Consider the following 23,873-nt stretch of genomic DNA (forward strand, 5'->3'; position numbering starts at 1 on the left):
ATCACTTCTTCACACAGCGCGGATTTAAACTACGGAACTCTCTCCCACTGGAGGCAGCGATCGCCACCAATCTGGATGGCTTTAAACGAGGATTAGGCTGGGGGAGATGGTTAAGTAGCAGGAGGGGGGTGGGAAGCCTGGGCGAGGACAGAGGACTTGGGGGGGACCAGTCCAGCCCCATCTTCAAACCTATATTTGAAAAAGAAAAGCAAAAATACATTTGCCAAGCACAACAAGACCCGAGTGGGGCACTCTGGCTGCAATCTCTTCGCGCCTGTACCCAAGCAGAGTTGTGCAAAAAATCCGGCTTTCCCGCTTCTTTTCTATGAGCGACCTTCCCAGCAGAGCAATACTTGTTGTTGTTGAGTCATTTTGTCGTGTCCGACTCTTCGTGACCCCCTGGACCAGAGCACGCCAGGCCCTTCTGTCTTCCACTGCCTCCCGCAGGTGGTCAGACTCATGCTGGTAGCTTCGAGAACACTGTCCAACCATCTCGTCCTCCGTTGTCCCCTTCTTCTTGTGCCCTCCATCTTTCCCAACATCAGGGTCTTTTCCAGGGAGTCTTCTCTTCTCATGAGGTGGCCCAAGTATTGGAGCCTCAGCTTCAGGATCTGTCCTTCCAGTGAGCACTCAGGGCTGATTTCCTTCAGAATGGAGGGGGTTGATCTTCTTGCAGTCCATGGGACTCTCAAGAGTCTCCTCCAGCACCAGAATTCAAAAGCATCCATTCTTCGGTGATCAGCCTTCTTTATGGTCCAGCTCTCCCTTCCATACATCACTACTGGGAAAACCACAGCTTTAACTATACGGACCTTTGTTGGCAAGGTGATGTCTCTGCTTTTTAAGATGCTGTCTAGGTTTGTCACTGCTTTCCTCCCAAGAAGCAGGCGTCTTTTAATTTCGTGACTGCTGTCACCATCTGCAGTGATCATGGAGCCCAAGAAAGTAAAATCTCTCACTGCCTCCATTTCTTCCCCTTCTTCTTCATCACCAGGAGGTGATGGGCCCAGTGGCCATGATCTTCGTTTTTTTGATGTTGAGCTAGGGCAATACTTAATTTCTTTTTATTTTTTTTTAAAAATGCATGTTGAGCCTGGAAGCAACCCTCTGCGTGTAGGTCTATCGCCATACATCTAGTAGCAAGCGAGCGTCTTGGTTCCTCACGCATGCGCCGTTTCCTCCCTGTTGTGTTCGCCCCTCCCCGGTCGTTCAGCGCATGCTCAGACCCGAAGACTCTCTAATCAGCCCGCGCCTGCTCACTTCACCCTCCTGTCCCCCCCCCCCTTCAGCTAGCGGTGTGTCTACGTTTCTCGTTTCGCGCGTGCGCAACGCCGCCCTCCCAGACCCCCAACCTTGTCCGCATGCGCGGCTGTGTCCTCGCGCATGCCTCTTCCCCCCAGCGCCACACGCTCCAACTCCCGCTACTGAACCGTCTCCTCCAGCGCTTCGACGCAGGCGCAGTGCGCTCCTCGGCGCCGTGGCCGCGTCTCCCTCGGCTTCTGATTGGACGCTGCCGCGCGCGCCCCGGAAGCAGTCTGTGGCGCTGGGTCGGTTGCCCCGGAAGCGGACCGAAGAAGAGGACTACGGTCGGCGGCGGGGGAGGGGGGGAGCGCTTCCCCCCTAAAGCCGGTAGCGACCGTCAGCGGGGAGCTAAGATGGCGGCGCCCGCGGGCACGGGCTGAGGCGGAGGGCGGCGGCCCCTCGCCCGCCTCGCCTTCCCCTTCCCCCCTCCCCGGCTCCTTCCCTTCCTTCCTTCCGCCCGGCCTCCCTTCCCCGCTGGAAGCTGGCGGAGCTGGGCCGGGCCGGGGGCGCGGCGGGCCCCGCCGGCGGGATGATGCGCTCGCAGTGCCTGCTGGGCCTCCGGGCCTTCCTCGCCTTCGCCGCCAAGCTCTGGGGCTTCCTGCTGTACCTGCTGCGGCGGCAGGCCCGCACCGTGAGTAGCGCCTCCCCGACCCCCGCGGTGGCTGGGTGGGCGTCGCGTCCGGGTTGGAAAGCGCTCCGAGGGCGAGAGTGCCTCTGAGGACGTGCAGAGAGCGAGCGTTCCCTTTCGAAAGCCATGCGCTGGCCCCCTTCAATGCGGGTGAGAGAGTGGGGCCGCCTCAAGCCGGGACTCCTCCTCGCTTCGCACCTCTCTGCCCTCCTGACCAGGGTGACCCTCCGCCAGCCCAACATAAGAGCCGAGGAAGCTGCCTTGTTCTCAGAACCATTGGTCCTCCTCGCTCGCTGTTTGTGCTGACCGGCAGCAACTCTCCAGGGTGTCTCTCTACCTGGAGACGCTTTTGGGGGTTGAATCTGGGACCTTTCCCGTGCTAAGCAGATGCTCTACCTGTGAGCGACAGAGCTACTACATACATGCTCCCTCTTTCCTTGAAAGAGTTGTTTCGAGGGGTGTGCGTGCATGGACAAAGATATTTGTGCGTACCTTGCCTTGTGCGTACCTGCCCAGTTCCATGGCGGAAGGTTTGGCCAGGGTGGAAGGTTGTAACAACTTCACACCTTGTTGAGTTTTACTGGGTATGGGTTTTACTGGCTTGTGTGAGTGAGGTCCAAGTGTAGAGCTGAGAATCCTGGCCTGGGGTTTGTACCAAAGCTTTGGCTCAGATGTCTCCCCTTCCTGGAGGTACCCTAAAGTGACTGGTGTGTGGTTGATGCCGTGGCAAACAGTTCAGATGTTGTTAAAATTGAGCTAGCGAGGAAATGCACCGGTTTCAGACTTTGCCGACAGTTCAAGTGCCTTTTCAAATTTGGCCCATGGTTTCTCAGCCAGTGGTTACACTTTCTCACCATTGACCCTGCAAGGGATGTTTTACTAAAAGTTTTGCAAGTGCCGTTTCAGCTTTAAAGAAAACGAGAAGTACCCTAAAAACACGCACGCCCAGATAGTGGAGATAGTGAATAGCAGCAAGTGAATGTGTCACCAAGTTTAAAAGAGTAGTAACTTAACACTTCTGAAGTGGCTTCTTGAAAGCCAGCCTTTCCCAACTTGGTTTTGGAATATAACTCTCACCAGCTGCAGGAGAGTTACAGTTCAAAACAGTTGGCGCATACAGTGTTGGAAAAGGCTTCCTTAGGTCACAGCAGAAGTAGTTTATAGGAAAACAATGGGGTACCAAAACAAGGGGGGTAACTCTTCCCCATGAACCCATTTGGCCTTAGAGGAAGGGTATTTCTGAGATTGGGAGCTCAGTTGAAACAAAACGTCAGGCCTGTCAGTTGAGCCTGAAATTCCTTTACAAACTATACGTATGTAAAACTTGGTTTGACCGGTTAATGCACTTACAACGTTTAATGGTGCCGTGCAGTTTCCTGTTCCTTCAGCTCACAGCTTCATCAAACTTTGGGTGCTTTTTTCAAATATCCTTAGGAATCAATCTGCAGGGATTGCCACCTAATTTTCTCAACATCTTCAGATGGTCGTAGACTGCTAACCTCATCTTCCCTGTTGTTTGGCCAAGCTGGCTGGGGTGGTGGGAGTTGTAATCCTCAGTGTCCGGAGGGCACCAATTTGCAGTATCTCTTTTATACCCCAGTTCAGTACACCCCTGCCCCATATGTGAACTGGGACTGGAGGAAAAGGAAACTAGAAGCAGTAGGAACTACAAAACAATTTTATTTGCAATTTCCATCCTAAGGTGTCACAATCTGCTTTCCAATATTTTTGTTTGTTTCAGATGATTTTGGAGGGTGGGAACAAGATTGGGGTCCATTGGTTTATATTAACAAAGATTAGAAGGGATTTGAGGAGGAGGAAACAAGGGTGCTTCGGTTTTCATGGAGACAGGAAGTGTGAAGCTTGAGATCCTGCAGATTTCAGTGTTTGGTTAGAAGCTTGACTGCTCCTTTAGCTACAGCCATTGTTGTTGCTGTGTGTGCGTTTGTGTGAGAGAGGGACAACCTGTACCTAATTATGAAAGGTACAGCTTTCCTTCTCCTAGGTTTCTAGTGGGCCTCTGTTTCCTTCCTTGTGCCCGTACCATGCTGAGGACTGCCGGTGCCGTTCAAGTATTGGGCTGCCTTTAGACGTGGGATTCTTGGGTGTAGGGCACGGTTCTCCTATAGATCACTCCATCTTGGTTACCTTGTGTGTAAAATTGAAATAAAGCTTGACTGGGACAGTTGCAACTGGAGCATGAGTTGGTGGGGAAGCAGTCCTCTTCTCTTCCTTCTTGCAGGAGAAACTTTCACCACACTCACAGTTAAGCAGGTTGCCATGTTTGCACTTGAGAGTTTCAAGCCCAAACTAGACTGGTTCGTGAGCCCGTTTCTTTGACACTTGACTAATAAGATACTTGGAAGGTGTGAAATATGTGGAGGGGTGTGTGTGGAGCAGCTCTGTCTAGATGCTTCTAGCATATGGCAGGGAGTTTATCACCAGAGTTTATCACACTGATAATTTTATATCTGTGTGGCTGGTTTCTACGGGTGTTGGTTTTTGGGGGAAATGGGTTGGGATGTCACGAGGCGGAGGAGCTACCTTGAAGCCCTTTGGTCTCCTTCTGGTCCTGGGACAGCTGCCGGGGGGGGGGATTCTAGGAGTGCTCAAAATACTTGCCGTTCAAGATAGCTGTGGGGCACCAGGGATGCCGTGCCCTCACTGTGGCGCGCGTGTGTGTGTGTGTGTTCCTAAAGTTTGCTGTTGGCAGAAATATAAGGAAGCGAGTGCCGTGTGTGTGTGTGTGTGCCTGTGTGACTCCCACTAGCTGTCTTTCCTTCCAGGCACAGCTACTGCTGGATAAGGCAGGATCTCTCCTCATTTGGTTTAGCGACGGCAAGGTGCTTTGGGAGAAGTCGCCTAATGAAACAGTACCTTGTTTCCCTCTGATTCCTATTTAGACTGTGGGGAGTTGAGAGCACCTGAAGCCCATTTAGGCTGCCTGCTCTCTGCTTTACCCCTGGCATGAGGATCTATGGTGCTTTGCCAAGCTGCTCTGTCCAGGCCCTGAATCGACCTGTGCCCCCATGGACAGCAGTGAGTCCAAAATGACTCCCAGGCTGCGCGCCTGGTCCTTTTGGAGCACAGTTACTTCATTCAGGACCAGTGAATCCCCCTGTCCCCCAGAAACAGTACTTCTGTCTTGTTTGGGTTCAACCTCAATTAGTTGACCACCATCCACACACCCCAACCGCCTCCAGATTATCCAAATGCACCCGATCCATCTGGTTGCTCCCCTGAGAGTAGCTGCTTTCCCCCCCTGCTGACTGGTGTTGTTGACCAACCTTCCCCAACCTAGTCCTGGCTGGGAGTGGTAGTTCAGGGTATCTGGAGCGCAGCAGATGGCCAAGGGTGGAGGGAGTCTAGTCCTGAGTGAGGCTGGGGGCATTCTAACAGAAAGGTTGTGATTGGGAGTGTCGGTTCCCCTTCTAGGGGACAAGGAAATGTTGGATTTTTCCAAGTCAGCTCAGGAGTTTTATTTTATTTATTTTACTTATTAAATTTGCATACCACCCTTCATGCGAAGATCCCAGGGCGGTTCACAACATAAACAAGCAAAATAAGAGCAGAAAATACATAATAAAAACAAGAACAAGATCAAACCAGTAATTCCTCCCGTGGCCTGAACATATTTAAAAGACCACAGAATCAGCCAAAGCCCTGGTTATAGAGAAACAGCTTTGCTTGGTGCCTAAAGATATGTAATGAAGGTGCCAGGAGAGCCTTCCTGGGGAGGGCATTCCACAAACGGGGAGCCACTGCAAAAAAGGCCCGTTCTCGTGTGGCTGCCCTGTGGACGTCTTCTGGAGGAGGCACATGAAGAAGGGCCTCGGATGACGATCACAGGGTCTGGGTTGGTTCATATGGGGAGAGGTGGTCCTTGAGGTATTACGGTCCTGACCTGTTTAAGGCTTAATAGCTCAAAACCAGCACTTTGGAGTGGGCCAGAAACTAATTGGCAGCCAGCGCAGTGTTACACACTCAAACCTTCTTGCTGCGGTGAGCAACCTGGCTGCTGAATTCTACACCAGCTGAAGTTTCTGCATCGTCTTCAGAGGCGGACTTCTGAGGAGAGAGGGCAGGGAACAGTCATATCAGGAGAAATAATGAGAGTGGCTTGGTGACAGCCTCAGCCATCATACAATAGACAAGGCAATGCTTTTGCTGTTAATTTTAATACCCGCACTTCGGATGTTTCCTTTTCCTAGACTCCAGCGCTGAGCTTCTAGGAGCCTGAGCAAGGAGGGCCCTGGGCAGAAGTGGGCTTCTCCAGGTGCCACTGCAGAATTAGCACTTGAATGTTGAGGTCCAGGGTGAAATTTGTGGCGGGTGAAGCTGGGAGCTGAACGGCGTGTTGTGCCCGGTTCTTGAGGAATTGTCAGGCTCATCTGGTAACCCAAAGAAATGGCTAGCAATTGACGCCAGGCCAGGCCAGGTGTCTGTCTGTCTGTCTGTGTCAGGCAGCCAAAGGCATCCTTTTCCATCTCACCTAGAGCACAAACCCAAACAGTGTGTGACATGGGGAGTGCAAAAGCCGTCTCTTTGTTCACTCGGCTTCTTTTCTCCTTGTTCCTCTAGTAAGAGAAAACTTACATGCATGCTGGCTTTCTTTCTTTTTGAAAAAATAACAACCCACTTGTCAAAACCAAACCCCAGAAACTTCCTTTTCACAACCAGTTCCAAAGCTCTGTCAAAGTGATGGTGAGGTTCTGCACTTTGAGGCCCCAGCGACTTGGAGAGGAAGTGGAGCCTCTGGTTTAGTTTCTCAGTCCGTCTTTATGAGAGCAACCAGGGGGAGTGGGGTTACTCTGGAGTGGAAGGTTGGATCTCCTTAAGTCCACCTGTGCCTCATAAACCCCTCCCTCCACCATCTGCTTGATAAGAGGGGGAAGGCAGAGGTGCCCCCCCAGAGGCGAGAAATTGGCCTCTTCCTGGATCATGCTCACAGCTACATGGGCTTCAAGGCTTGGACTCTTGACTTCTTCTGCTTACACCTCTCTGCCAACTTTTCTGTCTGTGTGAGAAGAGGATTTGTTTTATTCACGACATTTATATCCCGCCTTTCCTCCAAGGAGGTGTTCGTACATCTTCCCCCGCCCCCACTTTATCCTCCCAACAACCTTGCGAGGTAGGTTAGCCTGAGAGCAGTGTTAGGAATCAGCCAGGCACCAGGCAAATTTTGCTACTAGCACAGGTCCAGTTGCCACTATGCAGAGATTTTGGGGCACCAGGTTGGCAATCGCAGTTTAAAAACCTCTGCCTTAGTCCATAGTTAATACTATTTCCATTTCACCGGTGTTTCTCCTTCTTGCATACTGGGGCACGTGAATTGTTGTAAAAGCAAGCTACAGTCAAGCAATGTAGTTGATATCATAGAATCATAGCATTGGAAGGGACTCTGAGGGTCATTTACGATACGATACAATAATCTTTATTGTCATTGTCCCATACAGAACAACGAAATTGAAAAAATCTACATCAGACATTCAAAAACCAACAAGCCTGCTATCCCAACTATCCCAGCCTGGCTGACCCCCTAAAAACTCTGATACCCCATAATTAAATACAATACAGTGGTACCTCGCAAGACGAATGCCTCGCAAGACGAAAGAGTTTTCCGTTTTTTGAGTCGTTCCGCAAGACGAATTTCCCTATGGGCTTGCTTCGCAAGACGAAACGTCTTGCGAGTTCTTGCGAGTTTGTTTCCTTTTTCTTTAAGCCGCTAAGCCGTTAATAGCCGCTAATCCGCTAATAGCCGTGCTTCGCAAGACGAAAAAACCGCAAGACGAAGAGACTCGCGGAGCGGATTAATTTCGTCTTGCGAGGCACCACTGTATACTCCCACAGAGACTACCTTACACTGCGTTTTAAACCAAAATCACATTTGGATAGAAACTGTTTCTCAGGCAGCTGGTCCTAGTCTTTATAACCCTGTACCTTCTTCCAGAAGGCAGAAGCTGAAAGAGATTATTTCCGGGGTGCGCACTATCCTGCACTATCTCTGCAGCTTTCTTATGACACCTGGAAGCGTAGATTTGATCCAAGGTGGGAAGAGGGCACCCAATGATTCTCTCCGCAGTCTTTGCAACCCTGGACAGCATTGTTTAGTGACGGCAACCTAAATTTAAGATGCCATTTGGCACCCGGCTTATATATCGTGAGATTTTAACACTGGCTGAGTCTAGCACTCTTAACCGCTATGCCACACTGGGTGTCAGGTCAAAGCATAGGAAGGGCTAGCTAGAGTGTTTCTCAAACTGGGGTCCCCGGCTGTTGTTGGACTACAACTCCCATCACCCCTAGCTAGCAGGACCAGTGGCCAGGGGTGATGGGAATTGTAGTCCAGCGACAGCCGGGGACCCAAGTTTGAGAAACATGGAGCTAAACTGTAGTATCTGCTGCCATGGCCCCAGATGGCCTCTCACCAAGTGTGTGTAGGAGAGAGAGAGAGAGAAAGACAAGGCAGGGCTGCCCCCACAACGAGGGTTTGGGGGGCCACGATGCTCCTTGATTTCCCCCCACTCCACCCTGAGGTTGCTCTGTTTCCTTGCTGGGCCTCCGATCCCCACTCTCTCTCTCTCCTTCCAGCCCCCAGTTCCAGTGCCTTCTTCTGGGACAGGGGCCTCCTGGCCTCTGGCCGGCTTCCCAGTCGCAAGAGGCTGCCCTGGCTAAATTTGGGAGGGGACCACGTGGGGCGGGAGGGTGTCGGCCGCAGGCATGGGACTTGCAGGTGCCTGCCAAGGGCAGTTGAGGGGGCAGCTGTCGTGTGAGCGAGTGTGGGTGGGTAAGGAGCCAGGCCAGGCCGGGGGGCGGAAGAGAGCGAGAGACAGACCCCTGGGCCTGCGGCCATCTATGTGCCCTTGCAGAGGAGCCGTTTGAGGAAAAGGAGCAGGTGGGAGGCAAAAATAGATCTGGACAAGCACGAGATGAGGAGAGTCACCCCATTGGCCTCTCTGGCCCAGTGTGGTCAGCTCTGGCGGGCAGCTGAGACCTTACCTGCCCTCTGTGGCTGTCGGAGACCCTCCAAACCGGAGAGGGCTTTGGCATCTTCCCTGGCATGGGCTCTGAGCCCTCCCCATCCCATTTCCTAGAGGCCTTTCCCCAAGAGATGCTCCAGGAGGCATCGTGGGAATATCTGAAGGCGTTCTGCACTCTCAGTGTGGAAATTCTGTAGCTAGGGGCCTTTCGTAAGAGGCAGTTCGTTGCAGGGGTTAGAGCAGGGGTCAGTAAACTTTTTCGGCAGGGGGCCGGTCCACTGTCCCTCAGACCTTGTGGGGGGCCAGACTATATTTTGAAGAAAAAATGAACCAATTCCTATGCCCCACAAATAACCCAGAGATGCGTTTTAAATAAAAGGACACATTCTATGCTGATTCCTGGACCGCCCGCGGGCTGGATTGAGAAGGCGGTTGGGCCGGATCTGGCCCCCGGGCCTTAGTTTGCCTACCCATGCTATAAAGTGTCTGGAAACCAGTCCTGATGAGGGACAGTTGAAGGAGTTGGGTGCGTTTAGCCTGGAAAAGAGGAGACTTACGAGAGGTGATTGGGACGGATCGGGCCCCTGAGCCTTAGTTTGCCTACCCATGGGTTAGAGTGCTGATCTGTGGCCTGGGAGACAGGGGTTCAAATCCCCATAAAAGAGCACTCTCCCCACTCTGTGGTCTCCAGCAACTGGCATTGAGAACCGTTCCTGCCTCGTAACTGTGGAGGTGGGGTTGAGATTCCTGCATTGCAGCGGGTTGGACTAGATGACCCTCGGGGTCCCTTCCCACACTAAGGTTCTATGATTCCCCAAAGGTAGATGGCGGCATTTTAACTGTACAATGGTAGAAACGACTTCTGGTGTGTAATCCTTTCCCCTATTACACCGCTTTGATGATAGCTTCTGGCTGCGAAGTGGTTTGTTGATCAGTCAGACAGCGATCTGGCTACTTTCCTGGCCTCTGAGGCAGGTGCGGCCGTGGTGCTGGAGTGCCAGGCACCACCACCAGGTGAACTTCGTCACACCTGGAATGCAGTCAGAGCGTTTTGAGCGTCCAGAGGGTTTCATTCGCCTTGCGCCAAGAATCCTTCCTTAACGGCCTCCTTGCAGGGTGGGTCAGGGTTCTCTTCCCACTGGCCAGGACAGAGACTGGGGATTTCGACTTGCCTAAATGAATTTGCTCAGGGCAAAAGTGACTCTCTTAATGCAGGCCTTTTGGTTCAGAGCTCAGTCCCTTCACTGCTCTCCGTTTAAGGAGAAGGCCCCTGGCTCGGTGGCAGGGCAGCTGCTTGGCATATAGAAGGTTTTGTCCCCGGGGCCGCCTTCTGCTAAAAGGATCTCTGCCGGAAGGTGACGGGAACGGTCTGCCTCTGCCAGTCAGAGCAGGTGATACTAGGCCCCGTGGACAAATAGGCCAAACTGGTGCAAGGCAGCTTCTTTTGTTCTTGCCCTTTGAAAAAAACAAATCCAAAGGACGGAAGGTCTTTTGGCAAGAGATATGAGAGGGAATTTGAGGGTGTGTGGGGAGGATACCTGAGAACTTGGAGAACTATGGGACCGCCTCTCCTGGTATGCCTCGCAGAGGACCTTAAGGTCCACAAACGACAACACTTTGGAGGTCCCAGGTCTCAAGGAGGTTAGATTGGTCTCAACTAGGGCCAGGGCCTTTTCAGCACTGGCCCCGACTTGGTGGAACGCTCTGTCCTAAGAGACTAGGGCCCTGCGGGACTTGACATCTTTCTGCCTGGCCTTTGGTCTGGGCTCAGTCTGACCCTTATGTTTCCCTCCCCTTATGGTTTTGATCTATGGGCTACTTTTAAAATGAGGCTGCATTTTAAATTGCATTTTGACCCATATTTTAAATTGGGTTTCCCCTCCTATTATGTTTTTACTGTAATTTTACTGGTGTTAGCCGCCCTGAGCCCGGCTCAGGCTGGGGAGGGCGGGGTATAAATAAAATTTATTATTATTATTATTAGCTTGCGGGATTCTCTGTATAATGTTTCCGCTGGTCCAGAATACTCTGGCGGCTCTAACTTTGTTTTGTCCTTCGTTGCATTTATACCCTCTCTTCCAAGGTGGCGTATATGGCTCTCTCTCTCCCCGTCCCAATTTAATCCCTGCAGCAACAACCCTGAGAGGTAGGCTAGCCTGAGGGAGGCCATGGCTGGCTCCTTTGGTCACGTCCAGCGAGCTCCCCAAATGTGTGGCGAACACGCAGCCTGCTCCTTGCCCCGTAAGGCCTTGCCCTGCACGGTTCACTCAGCTTCTCCTTTCCAAGCTGCTTGGAGCGACACCCTTTTCCTGCTGAGCAGAATTCAGCAGAAATGAGCAAGTGACCAGGCTGCCCAGTTCATAGCGGTTTCCTTGGAAGTAGAAAGAGGGTTGGCTTTCAAAACAGCTAAACGCCAAGTGCAAGCCTGGTTGCTGCGGGGTTTTCCTTTTAAAAAGTCCTAAACCTGCAAAGGTGGAAAGTGTCAGTCACAAAGGTATCCTGGAGGCTGTTAGTATCAGCAGTGACAACTGCCTCTCTCAGCTGGGCCTGGAATAAGCGGCTTGGTTAGGGAGGCGATTCAGGCAAGGTCAGATAGCCTCTCTTGAAATCCAGCTCTTCTGGCCTGAGTGTCCTGCCTTCTGCATTGTTAGAAATTCATATGTATAAGCTAATCGCCAAAGGGCACCTTAAACCTCAGCTATGGTCACCACAAGAGAATGTCTAGGCGCTATTTTGTTCATGCAGTGCAAATTATTATTAATTTCATTTCTATACTGCTTTACAAGGGACGCGGGTGGCGCTGTGGGTTAAACCACAGAGCCTAGGACTTGCCAATCAGAAGGTCGGCGGTTTGAATCCCCGCGACGGGGTGAGCTCCCGTTGCTCGGTCCCTGCTCCTGCCAACCTGGCAGTTCGAAAGCACGTCAAAGTGTAAGTAGATAAATAGGTACCGCTCCGGCAGGAAGGTGAACGGTGTTTCCGTGCGCTGCTCTGGTTCTCCAGAAGCGTCTTAGTCATGCTGGCCGCATGACCCGGAAGCTATACGCCTGCTCCCTCGGCCAGTAAAGCGAGATGAGCGCCGCAACCCCAGAGTCGGTCACGACGGGACCTAATGGTTAGGGGTCCCTTTACCTTTACCTTTATACCGCTTTACATATATCTCAAAGTGGTTTACATCCAGTCAACCAATCCTGAATAAAAGAAATTCAAGCTTTAAGGAAAATATTTCAGATGCTTCTCTATGTGACATTTTGCTCCCCCCATATTTATTTACCCGCTTAATTTATAGAGCTGCCCCATAGCAGAAGGATTCTAGGAAGTCAGGGTGGTTGCAGTGGTGAGTGTGTCAGACGAGGACCTGGGAGTTCCGGGTTCGAATCCTCGCACAGTCCTGAGTGACCTTGGACTCAGTCGCGGCCTCTTCACCTACCTCACAGGGTCGTTGTAGGGATTAACTGATGAGCGGGGTGAACCATGTATTCCTTGGAGGAAAAGGTGGGAGATAAATGCAAGAAATGAGCTCACCTGCTTAAGAAAGTTTGAGGGGCCAGCCACATGGAAATGTCTGTTGCTAACCTGGCGTCCAGAGATCTCCACGGGGCTGCAGTTGGACCAGTGCTGGTCGCAAAACGCACCTGGCACCTGCCTAATTTCTAACACTGGCCCTTCAGGTGTTCTTTCTGGGCCACCCTTTATAAACTCAACCCCCCTTTTCCTGTGTCTGTCCGGCAGGTGATCCAGTATCAGACGGTGCGCTACGACATTCTTCCCCTTTCCAAAGTTTCACGGGAGCGCCTCAGTAAGTACATTGCCCCGTGGAGGGGGGGGTCTCCCTGGTTCCCTCGCCCTGCCCCAGGCTCTCCCCAGAGCACTGGAAGGAGGGAGGTGTGTAGGGCACTGATCTGTTTGTCTTGACGCTCCTCTCCCCACCTCCACCAGACCAGGTGAAGAGGAAGATCCTTGTGCTCGACCTGGACGAGACGCTGATCCACTCCCATCACGACGGAGTCTTGCGGCCCACGGTGAGGCCTGGCACTCCGCCCGACTTCATCCTTAAGGTGAGCCGTTCTCGGGTGCGGGAGGAGCTGGGCGCAAGGGGCGCAGGTAGCAGGGGCTGGTTGGACGCCGGGGGAATGGACCCAGAGAGGAAGGCTCAGAGCCCGGGGATTGGTGGTGGGATGACGATGAATGGTCAAGAGCGAGGAAACTGGGGGGAGGAGGTGTCAGAAGCCGAAGGGGTAACAGGGCTTAGTGAGCTGGGACAGAAAAAAGCAGAAGGGTGGGAGCCTAGGAGACAGGAGGAGAGGTTGACAATACACATACTGTATTTCTCGGTGTATAAGACGCCCCCCCCCCCATGTATAAGATGCCCCTCTATTATTGGGGACTAAATTTAAAGAAAATGAGGGGAGATGGCCCAAAGTTGATGAGCTTTTTTTAGGGGGAATTGCACACACGCCATCACCCCAGCAGGGCCGTTGCAGGGGGTTGGCAAAGTGGGCAGCCACTACCCCCATGCCACTGTGGTCGGGAAGCTCCCTAGAGCACGGGCTGCCAACCAGCTGGCTGGCAGGCACAGCTTCCCCTCCACGCTGCTGCGGGAAACTGCTCCCTAGAGCGCGCGCCTCCCGCAGCAACATGGGAGGGGGAGTTGCGCACCCGCAAACCAGCTGGCGGGGGGCGCAGCTTCCCCCTCACACCACTATCAGTGTATAGGGCGACCCCAGTTTTCCGGCATGATTTTTGAGTCAAAAAACCTCATCTAATGCACAGAAAAATATGGTATATTGTCTCTGATTGCTTGGGGGAAAGCCCTGGGGAGAGAAGGGGACTTTCAGTCTCTGCCACTGGTTTTCATGGAGGGAACTGTTTTGCTCATTAGGCCTGAGCCTGACACTCAGCCAAGTCTGTGGAGATCTTGCTTTTTAGCTAACAAAGAGTTAACTCCATCTTTGAACTCTGTGGTTACTGACCTACACACTCCAGTGACATCAGGTGTGTAGGCTCAAGGGAGGAGGCGGCCCTCTTGGCCTCCGGAAGGTGCAGCAGGGAGGGTTTGCAACCTGTAGCCAGTTTGCGGTGGCGCAGCCATTGCAGAGGATCTCTGCACCAGCCAGTCTGCATTCTTCACGTGTCCAGGGCTGTTTTCCTGGCTTCAGAAAGCAGCTGCCTTGGCTTAGGTGAAGCCCTGAAGTTCCCACAGCAACCCACGCTAGCCACTGGGGATTGAGTTTGGTCTCATTTTTTGAGGATCAGAGGCAGCCACGGAGCCTAATAATATAATTATAATTAATTTTTTATTATTTATACCCTGCCCATCTGGCTGGGCTTCCCCAGCCACTCTGGGTGGCTTCCAAAAAAATATTAAAAACATGATAAAACATCAAACATTAAAAGCTTCCCTAAACAGGGCTGCCTTCAGATGTCGTCTAAAAGTCTGGTAGTTGTTCTCTTTGACATCTGGTGGGAGGGCGTTCCACAGGGCGGGCGCCACCACCGAGAAGGCCCTCTGCCTGGTTCCCTGTAACTTGGCTTCTCGCAGGGAGGGAACTGCCAGAAGGCCCTCGGAGCTGGACCTCAGTGTCCGGGCAGAACAATGGGGGTGGAGATGCTCCTTTAGATATACAGTGGTACCTCGGGTTAAGTACTTAATTCGTTCCAGAGGTCTGTACTTAACCTGAAACTGTTCTTAACCTGAAGCACCACTTTAGCTAATGGGGCCTCCTGCTGCTGCCACGCCGCCGGAGCACGATTTCTGTTGTCATCCTGAAACAAAGTTCTTAACCTGAAGCACTATTTATGGGTTAGCGGAGTCTGTAACCTGAAGCGTATGTAACCCGAGGTACCACTGTACTGGGCCTTTGAGGCCGTTTAGGACATTAAAGGTCAGCACCAACACTTTGAATGGTGCTCGGAAACGTACTTATCACTGAGTTCTCTTCACCAACCTGCCGATTTTGTGGTGGTGGTGGACTGCAACTCCCATCAGCCCCAGCCTCCGGCTGTTGTAGTCCACAGCATCAAGAAGGCTCTGGGCCATATTTACTTTGCCAGGCTTTGACTAAAAGGCCTTCCTCTGTTTCCAGGTTGTCATAGACAAACATCCAGTCCGCTTTTTTGTACACAAGAGGCCTCACGTGGACTTTTTCCTAGAAGTGGTAAGGTGTTTGTGCGCGAGACAGATATTTTATTTATTTTATTTTATTGATTATAACATTGCCATTATTGTTATTCTTTATTAAATTTCTAAACCACCCTTCATCCGAAGATCCCAGGGCGGTCTACAATATAAACGCACAAAAATGCATACAATGACAACGACAACAAAATACCTGCCCCCGTTTAAAAGGTCATAGATTGTTTAATTAATCAATAGCCAGGCAGAAGAGGAAAGTTTTTGCCTGGGACTTAAATATATGTTACAAAGGTGCCAGGCGAGCCTCCCTGGGGGAGAGCATTCTTCAAGTGGGGAGCCACCGCAGAAAAGGCCCCGTTCTTGTGTTGCCACCCTCTGGACCTCTTGTGGATGGGGCATTTGAAGAAGGGCCTCAGATGATGATCTGTTGGTTCATATGGGGAGAGGCGGTCCCAAGCTGTTTAAAGCTTTATAGGTCAAAAGCAGCACTTTGAATTGGGCCCAGAAACTACCGTATATTTTGCTCTATAAGGCTCACTTTTTCCCTCCTAAAAAGTAAAGGGAAATGTGTGCGCGTCTTATGGAGCGAATGCAGGCTGCACAGCTATCCCAGAAGCCAGAACAGGAAGAGGGATTGCTGCTTTCACTGCACAGCGATCCCTCTTGCTGTTCTGGCTTCTGAGATTCAGAATATTTTTTTTCTTGTTTTCCTCCTCCAAAAACTAGGTGCGTCTTGCGGTCTGGTGCGTCTTATAGAGCGAAAAATGCGGTAATTGGCAGCCAGTGGAGTCGGGCCAGGATTGGCGTTATAGGCTCAAAGCATCCTAGGTCCAGTGAGCAACCTGGCTGCTGAATTCTGCACCAGCTGATGTTTCCAGACCGTCTTCAGGGGCAACCCTATGTATAACGCATTGCAGTAATCTAACCTGAAGGTTACCAGAGCATAGACAACAGACATTAGGCTGTCCCAGTCCAGACAGGGGTGCAGCTGGGCCAGCAGCCGTAGTGGATGGAAGGCAAAGGATCCAGAACAGGGGTCAGCAACCTTTTTCAGCTGTGGGCCAGTCAGCCAGCCCTCAGACCATGTGGGGGGCTGGACTATATTTTGAAGAAAAGAAAAAAAGAACGAATTCCTATGCCCCACAAATAACCCAGAGATGCATTTTAAATAAAAGCACACATTCTGCTCATGTAAAAACATGCTGATTCCTGGACCGTCTGTGGGCCGGATTGAGAAGGCAATTGGGCCGCATCCAGCCCCCGGGCCTTAGATTGCCTACCCCTGATCTAGAAGGACCCCCAAGCTGCATACTTGCTCCTTCAGAGAGAGTGTAACCCCCCTCAAGAGCAGGCCACCTCCCATCCATCCAGTCTAGGAAACAGCCCCCTAATAGTACCTCAGTCTGGACTGAGCTTCAGTTTATTGGCTCTCCTCCAGTCCATTACTGAGGCAAGACATCAGTCCAGCACATCCACTCCCACACCTGCAGATGTAAAGAAGCAGAGCTGTGTGTCTGCAGAACATCGCTATCCCAGCTTTCCTTCCAGGAGACCAAGACGTGCCAATTCTCCGCCCCTCTATATTTTTATTGTCACAACAACCCTACAAAAAGTAGGTTAGACTGAGTGATAGCAACCGGCCTGCAAGTTCCCCCCGGCGGGCTTCACGTGGCCAGGGCGGATTTGAACCCACAGCTGTGACCGCTGCAGTGCCACTGATTCGCTGGGCGTGCTCCTCCAGTCCAGAGGGGGCTTTCCAAGCCTCTCAGCTTCACGCTCTTGAGCTGGACTATGTTGGGAGGCCCATCCTCCCCTCACTGAGCTCCGTGGAGAAACTGCCAAGCAGGTATGAGCATCCTGGCACACTGCCGATGCTGAAGGACTGTCCTCCACCATGCCTGTCCATCAGCGCCTGTTGACAGGGGCTGATGGGAGTTGTAGTCCAAAACATGGGGAGGGTTCCAGCTCGGGAAAGGTTTACTTGGAGGGTGGGGTAGTGACATGGGGGGGGAGTAGCAGCCAGGGCAACTGGGAAGACATTGTGTTGTGTGTTGCCCACTTGCATCACCCGGAAATGTTTTGAACTTGGGTGGCCTTTCGAGTGATGCACACGCCCAGGGATGGATCTTCCCAGAGCCAGCTCTGCCTGGGAGAGAAGGTGGTGTGCTAAATCCATTCTGTCCTGCTCCACCCTTGCCTTGTCTGGTTCAAGGGTGGAGAGCTGATCCCAGACCCAACTGGATCAGCCAGCCTTGCCTCTAATCGCCGGCACCTGTTTAGCCTAATCCGCGTTAATCCTGCTCACAGCAATTCGTCCCAGCTTCTTTAGGGTAGTAGTCCCTTTCCTCTTCACTTTCTCTCTTCCCACTGCTTCCCGGAAACTTGGAAAATTTGAAGCAGGCCCCTGGAGCTTTGCTTTGTTTACTAAGGCTAGTCGCCATCTCCGTCAAATCCAGGGAAGGGTGCAAATCATGGAATACATAAAAGCACATGCACCAACCCAGGCGCTGCAACTATCCCCTGAGGTCCTGCGTCACGGGTGTTGCGGAGGGTGGCGACACAAGAACAGGGCCTTTTTTAGTGGTGGCCCCGCACTTGTGTAATGCTCTCCCCAGGGAGGCTTGCCTGGCACCATCATTACTTAGCTTTAGACTTGATAGTGGGAGGGCTGGCCAGAACCTGAGAAGCTGCCAGGGGGAAGGAGGTTGGGAAAGAGGAAGAGGTGTTCACTGAAAGCCCCCAAAAGCATCACAAGGCTCTTGTTGCAGGTCGATAGGAGCTATGAGCAGGAAGCAGCTTCTTCCGTTAAGGGCTGAGAACGGAAGGGGGTGCTTCTGCAGGACTAATAATGGGTGCCTGCTGCACTCTGCCTGGCTGTCGTTCTTTGGAGGGGCTGGCGTAATAACCGTGCCACAATCCGTTCATGAAGAGCTTTTCAGACCGACAAGTTTTAAGTGATGCTTAAATGTAATCTGTATTGGGAGGGCATGGAAGATTTGGGGAAATTAGATGGCGTTTCCTGAAAGTCTAATTTGGATTATGTGTGGGTGAAAGTTGCCGAAATCTTGGGCTTTCATCTGCCTGCGAGAGTGAAAGGGGCTTTTTGTGTGTGAAGGACAAAGGGAGCTCCCCTCTGACTTTCCATTTCCTTTTCTTCTCCCCTTCCCACCGACTCAGGTGAGCCAGTGGTATGAGCTGGTGGTCTTCACAGCCAGCATGGAAATATATGGCTCTGCTGTGGCCGACAAGCTAGACAATAATAGGAGCATCCTAAAGAGAAGATACTACAGACAGGTGAGTCCTTTGCCCCTTACGGCTGTGAAACAGCCTGTGGAGTAGGGAGAAGAAGGGTCCACCCAGTGGCTCAGAGGGAAGGCTCCCCGCCTTGGCTTGCTTGCTGCCAAATGAGTGGCACACCTGGATGTGCTGAGAGAAGGGTACCAGGTGCACTGGGGTTACCATAGCAACGGCAGCAAGGTCGTGCGCTTGACTGGCTGAGTTGCTCACCCTCCCATTGGTTCAGGAATGCAGAGACGGGCATGATAGTCTCCGGGGCATTTCTTCCATTATGTGAGGTCCTGTCCTGATGCTCTCCTGCTTTGCTGTCAGGGTCTGACTCTGAATCTGTGAGAGTCAGGGGAAGAGGCTGTGGGTTTTACACAGCAGCGTCAGCTAGCAGGGTGATAGCGTTAGCGGATCTCTCCGTACATAAGCATCCTCACTTCAAAGACCAGAAGAACTGTATAAAGTCCATAGTGGCGTTTAGCTTTGCCTTGCGCCTGGAAATAATGAACACTTCGAACAGTGCGGGAGAAGAGGTTTCCCCATAACCGTGGGACTCTGGAAGAAGCCGTCTGCTGGGAAAGCAGGAAATCTCTGAAGACTCGGCTGGGGCTCTTCATCTTCTGTGATGGATTGAGGTTTGGTGAACTTACCACCGAGCTGCAGCCCTGTCCAGTTTAAGAGAGAATTGTTATTTCTGTCCTGTGTGCAAACATACACCCCCCCAACTCCCCCTCTCTCTCTCCTTCCAGCACTGCACTTTGGAGCTGGGCAGTTACATCAAAGACCTTTCCGTCGTCCATAACGACCTGTCCAGCATAGTCATCCTGGACAATTCGCCAGGAGCCTACAGGAGCCATCCAGGTAGGGGGCTAGACCCGCCGTCCCCTTTGAAAATTGGTGGTGGGTGAGGGGTGGTGTCCTGTGCCTTGACCAGTGGTCTGCTTGCTGGGTGAGGGGCTGCTCTCTGCAGCCCAGGATGTCTCGTGGCGGGCCTGCTGTATCTTCCTCCTTGCTCACTCCCGTCCCTGGGGACTTAAGGAACCAGCCACTCATTCCCACAGGAGAGCATGCCATTTTAGGGGGTGAATTCTTGCAGACATATTCAGCGAGGCATCTTAAAAACACGTTTCCAGGTGTGAGGAGTTCAAATCTGCTATTCTTTTTGTACTTGGTAAGTCTACGTTCGATTAAAAAGCTCACAAACTGCTTTCGGTAAACCAGAGATTTTTAATTTTACCTTCTGAAAATGTCAGGTGATGCTGTAAACGTTTTAGTTTCTCTGCATGAAACATCCTCCTAAGCGCACTTTTAATCATGAAACAACACCAGGAAGTAATGGCATCAGTTTAGAAGAAATGCAAACAAGAAGTTGCATCCCTGGACATCAGCCGCAGACTTCTTGGCCTCTGATACACGCCTCACGTTCCTCATGAGTTACACCCTACCTGCTGACTCTGTGACTTCTTTCACACGCCTTGCTATAGACCGAGCGTGACAAGGCCATTGTGAAATTTGTATGGGCTTGCTAGCGAACTTACTTCCACTGTAGCAAGTTTACATGTCAAAGGAGGTTCCTATAGCCTGTCGGACCAGTCTGTCAGCTCCAACAGGGATGAAGCGCTGGGGTTGCTGGAAAGCGCCTTCCTCGGATGTACACAAAGATCTCCTCCCAGTGTGTCGTCCTCTTCACACCTCAAGTCACCGATCTTTTGGACACCAGCTGTCGTCTCCTCACGGTCATCTGAGCACAAGAGCGTCTGGATTATCATTTTGCTAAATGCATGTCGTGCTGAGCACTGGACGGTTGGCCAAACAGCATCCACCACAACCTTCTTTTGCAGCCTAACTCTCCTCGACAAAATGTGGAGTGGGCCTTCCACCCAAAAGTGTTCTACTCTGATGTTGAATCAGCAGGTGTAGTACTTGCAGACAATGCATGTATCAGTCTTAAATCGCTGAGGGTTCTGCCTTTAAGGCCATGTTTTGAAACCCGTATGCGACAAAGCCCGTTTGCTGTTGTTAACCACCTTGAATGGCTCACTGGACCCATGCCCTTATGGCCTGTGTGATCCGATACCTCTGCGCTTGATCATTAAACAGATCCTTTACGACTTTGCCACTCAGTGAAGTAAGAGGCTCTGCAACGGAGAGTTTGGCGCATGGAGGATCAATTTCAAGTTCTGTAGCATCTTGCCAATGTTACCTGTCTTGCTTGCTTGTTAGACAAGGTCTTCCATCAAGTGCTGCGATCAAGTGTCGCAGGGGTAACTTGCTGGCGTGGAGGGCACAAACCAACCAGATCAGCTTACGACCACGCTTGACCTCTACCCACTGCATGGTACCGCACTCCGAGACAGTGTTAACAATTGTAGAATTGCCTCCAATTGCCTGCAATCTCAATGCCCTCCTTCATGAAATCCACAAGATAATCAGCAATAACTCCAGCTGGTTTCTCTCTCTGAGTGAAGTGGTAGAGATGGCTCACCTCTCACAAAATACCGTATTTTTCCGTGTATAACACGCCCCCATGTATAAGACGACCCCTATTTTGGGGGACTCCAAATTAAGAAAATGGGGGGCGCTTACCACGAGTTATTGAGTGTTTTTTTGGGGGGGGTTGCCGAAAATCACTCACCCACCTGACCGGCGCTCACAATTGCCAGAGCCACCAATCGTCTGCCCGCTCGCCGCCAGTCGCCCACACAATTGGCGCAGCGGCGGTCAATCAACAGCAGGCCTTGCCACAGCCGCCAATGACCTGCCAAGTCACCACTGACAATCTGCTCACGGCTGCAACCAATCGCCTGTCACTCCTCAGTACTATCTGTGTATAAGACGACCCCCAATTTTTAACATTATTTTTAAATATTAAAAAAACCATCGTCTTATACATGGAAAACTATGGTAATTCTGTTCTGGGGGACGGCTGATCTGAATTGTCGGCTTTCAGCATAACATTAGTTTATTTTGGCAGCCGTCAAAGAAGATGAAGTCAATTTCACCCCTCTAACAAATTGCTGATCCAGAGATTTCATCACTTTGTCTTGGGCTCTTGACTTTATTGCAATCATCCGCAAGTCTCTCGTCTTCTTCAGTGATCAAACCAGCAGTGGTGATGGCAGCTGTCGCACACAGACCAACACCATATCCGATGCTCTGCGTAGCAACATTATGTGTTTCCGATGTGTTTCACTCCGTCTTAGTTTTCCTAATGCCCATTCATAACTTCCGTCATGCCCATTTTGGGCATCGGCTATTTGTTCTTCATTTTCACCAGCTGAGAAAATTATTTCATTTGATGGTATTGAAGCATCCTGCTTAGTTCTCTGCTTCTATTCAGCAAGCGTTCTTCTCTCGTCTTCCTGCCGCTTCCGCTTTTCGGAGTTGTCTGTTACGCTCAAGCAGATCTGGCAAGCCAATCTGATGTGGTCCAAGAGAACCAGCCTTCTCTGGCCTTCATTAAAACAAATTACACCTGCAATTGCGGATGCAACTATACATACATTTTTTTCACAATTGTTAAAAATAAGGTATCCTAAGGGGTCATCTCGTTCAATCCCTTGTGATGCAGGAATATGATGTAAGTGTTCTCTGTTCAGTCACCTGCAGCACTTGTGCATTGGGAATAAGGCAAGGCTAAAACTCTCCACTTTGGGATTTGTGTGCACACAAAAGATTCTTCGGCTGTATGAGCCCCTTCTGTATTCCCCCCCCCAGCAATCTTAAGTGGTTCAGCCCAAAGCACAGGTTTGGTCAGAGGGGGTTAGGGTGTGGTTCAAGCGCAGTGACGGTTGTGTTTGTGTGTCTCTCTCTCTGTGTGCGTCCGGCAGATAACGCAATACCTATCAAGTCCTGGTTCAGCGATCCCAGCGACACGGCACTTCTCAACTTGCTCCCCATGCTCGATGCCTTGAGGTAAAGCTCTGGGGTGGAGCTGGGAGGAGAAAAGGGTACGGGGATTCTTTGGGTTGTTCTAGGAGCCCTGCGCCTGTGTTTCCAGCCTGCTGGATCTGTTCAACGACTGGTCTAGCCAACATCCTGTTCTCACTGTGGCCAACCAGATGCCCCAGGGAAAACCAGCGAGCAGGATCCGAGCGCAAGAACCCTTTCCCTTCCTGCGGTTTCCAGTAACTGGAATTCAGAAGCATCGCTGCCTCTGACTGTGAAGGGAGAACATAGTCATCCTGGCTAGCAGCCATTGGTAGCCCTTCTCCTCTTTTAAAGCCATCCAAGCTAGTGGCCATTGCTGCCTCCTGCGGCAGGGAGTTCTACAATTGATTGTTTGAGTTGCATTTTTCTGGACCATTTCCAATTCCACGATGGTGTTTTTGAGCGGTGGTGACCCAAATTTGGTGTTCCAAATGCGGTCTCCTCCCCTCTTGTGCAGGCTGTTGAGTCTGCTTGTCGCTTTGCGTGTGTGCGATATTTATTGCCCTAGAACTGGTTGACGTGCGGGACCAAATCCTGTGGAAGATAAATAATAATAATATTTATATCTCACTCTCCCCAGCCAAAGCCAGGCTCAGAGCTGCTAGCAACAATAAAAGTAGCACAGCATTCTAAAATCCATTCAGAATAAAATCAGTGGCAACCATTGGGCTAGAGTTCTGTGAGGATTACCAAAGGAGGGGGTCGGCCTGTGCCTTGGCCAAAGAGGCGGGCCTTGCGTGGCTCTTACTCTGTCTCTCCCCCGCTTCCTCCTCCAGGTTCACAGCTGACGTGCGGTCGGTGCTGAGCCGAAACCTGCACCAGCATCGCCTTTGGTGACGGTGGCTCCTCCTTTCTTCAGGGCTTGGCCCGCGACCTCTGCCTTATCCCGCCATCGTGACCCCCCCGCCTTGGTCGCTTGGACTCTGGCGAACGTGTCCGGACTCAGCCAACCAGGAGGGGAGGAGCTGGGAGTGAGCCGGCCGGCGCCCCTCACCTGACTGGCGGGCAGCCCTGCCGCCTCTTCCTGCGCCAGCCAGCTGCGCCGATGACCACCGCCCCGCCCGCCCGCCCACCGGGGGACTGGCCAGGACTCTGCGGGGCAGCAAGCGCGGCTGGCGCCATTGGCACGATGGCACCAACTGCTTGGGGGGGGGGCAGATGTACAAGAAAGGGGGTGAAACAAGCCAGCCGCACGGAGGAGTGCGACGGACACTTTGAGACGAGGCTGCGTTTTCTCATTTTAAAGACCGAGCTCCCTGTACAAAGATCTTATTTTCCTTTGTTTTCATTTCTTCTCCCTCCCCTTACACTCTTGATAAAGAGAGAAGCCCTTTCATCTAAGGCCATCTATTTTTTAGATGACTGACAGGCCTGGTTTAATTTCTTCACCCCCCTCTCAAAGTCTTGTCTCCTTTTTTTGTGGAAGTAGGAGTGTCTCCCCCCCCCCTTTTTTCCCTCCATTGGAATTGTGTTGAGGAGGCCACTCCTTCCAATCTGCCCCTTGTTTTATTTTATTTTTGACTTTTTTTGGGGGGGCGGGGAGGGATTGAACGATGAGATATTATAGCCTTGAACTGAGGTGGAAAAAAAACAACAACCCGACAACCCTAAA

General features: G+C 51.6%; 1 protein-coding gene across 1 annotated transcript; it reads left to right on the plus strand.

Moving 5' to 3' along the window:
• Positions 1-1,640: 1,640 nt before the first annotated feature.
• Positions 1,641-23,873, plus strand: CTDNEP1 (CTD nuclear envelope phosphatase 1). Its single transcript, XM_080980000.1, has 8 exons — positions 1,641-1,933; positions 12,643-12,709; positions 12,850-12,968; positions 14,997-15,068; positions 18,224-18,340; positions 19,081-19,192; positions 22,162-22,246; positions 23,038-23,873. The coding sequence occupies exons 1-8, from the start codon at positions 1,832-1,834 to the stop codon at positions 23,096-23,098; spliced, it is 735 nt and encodes a 244-aa protein (XP_080836126.1). The 5' UTR covers positions 1,641-1,831; the 3' UTR covers positions 23,099-23,873.

The sequence above is a fragment of the Podarcis pityusensis genome, assembly GCF_964106645.2.
Source record: "Podarcis pityusensis genome assembly, chromosome: 13".
Lineage (NCBI taxonomy): Eukaryota > Metazoa > Chordata > Lepidosauria > Squamata > Lacertidae > Podarcis > Podarcis pityusensis.

What these genes read in the sequence shown, in the direction of transcription:
- CTDNEP1 (XM_080980000.1), top strand. Translation starts at nt 1,832, where the DNA reads ATGATGCGCTCGCAGTGCCTGCTGGGCCTCCGGGCCTTCCTCGCCTTC. An exon ending in AGTTTCACGGGAGCGCCTCA is followed by an intron (nt 12,710 to 12,849) that starts GTAAGTACATTG and finishes CACCTCCACCAG; the next exon opens with ACCAGGTGAAGAGGAAGATC. An exon ending in CGCCCGACTTCATCCTTAAG is followed by an intron (nt 12,969 to 14,996) that starts GTGAGCCGTTCT and finishes CTCTGTTTCCAG; the next exon opens with GTTGTCATAGACAAACATCC.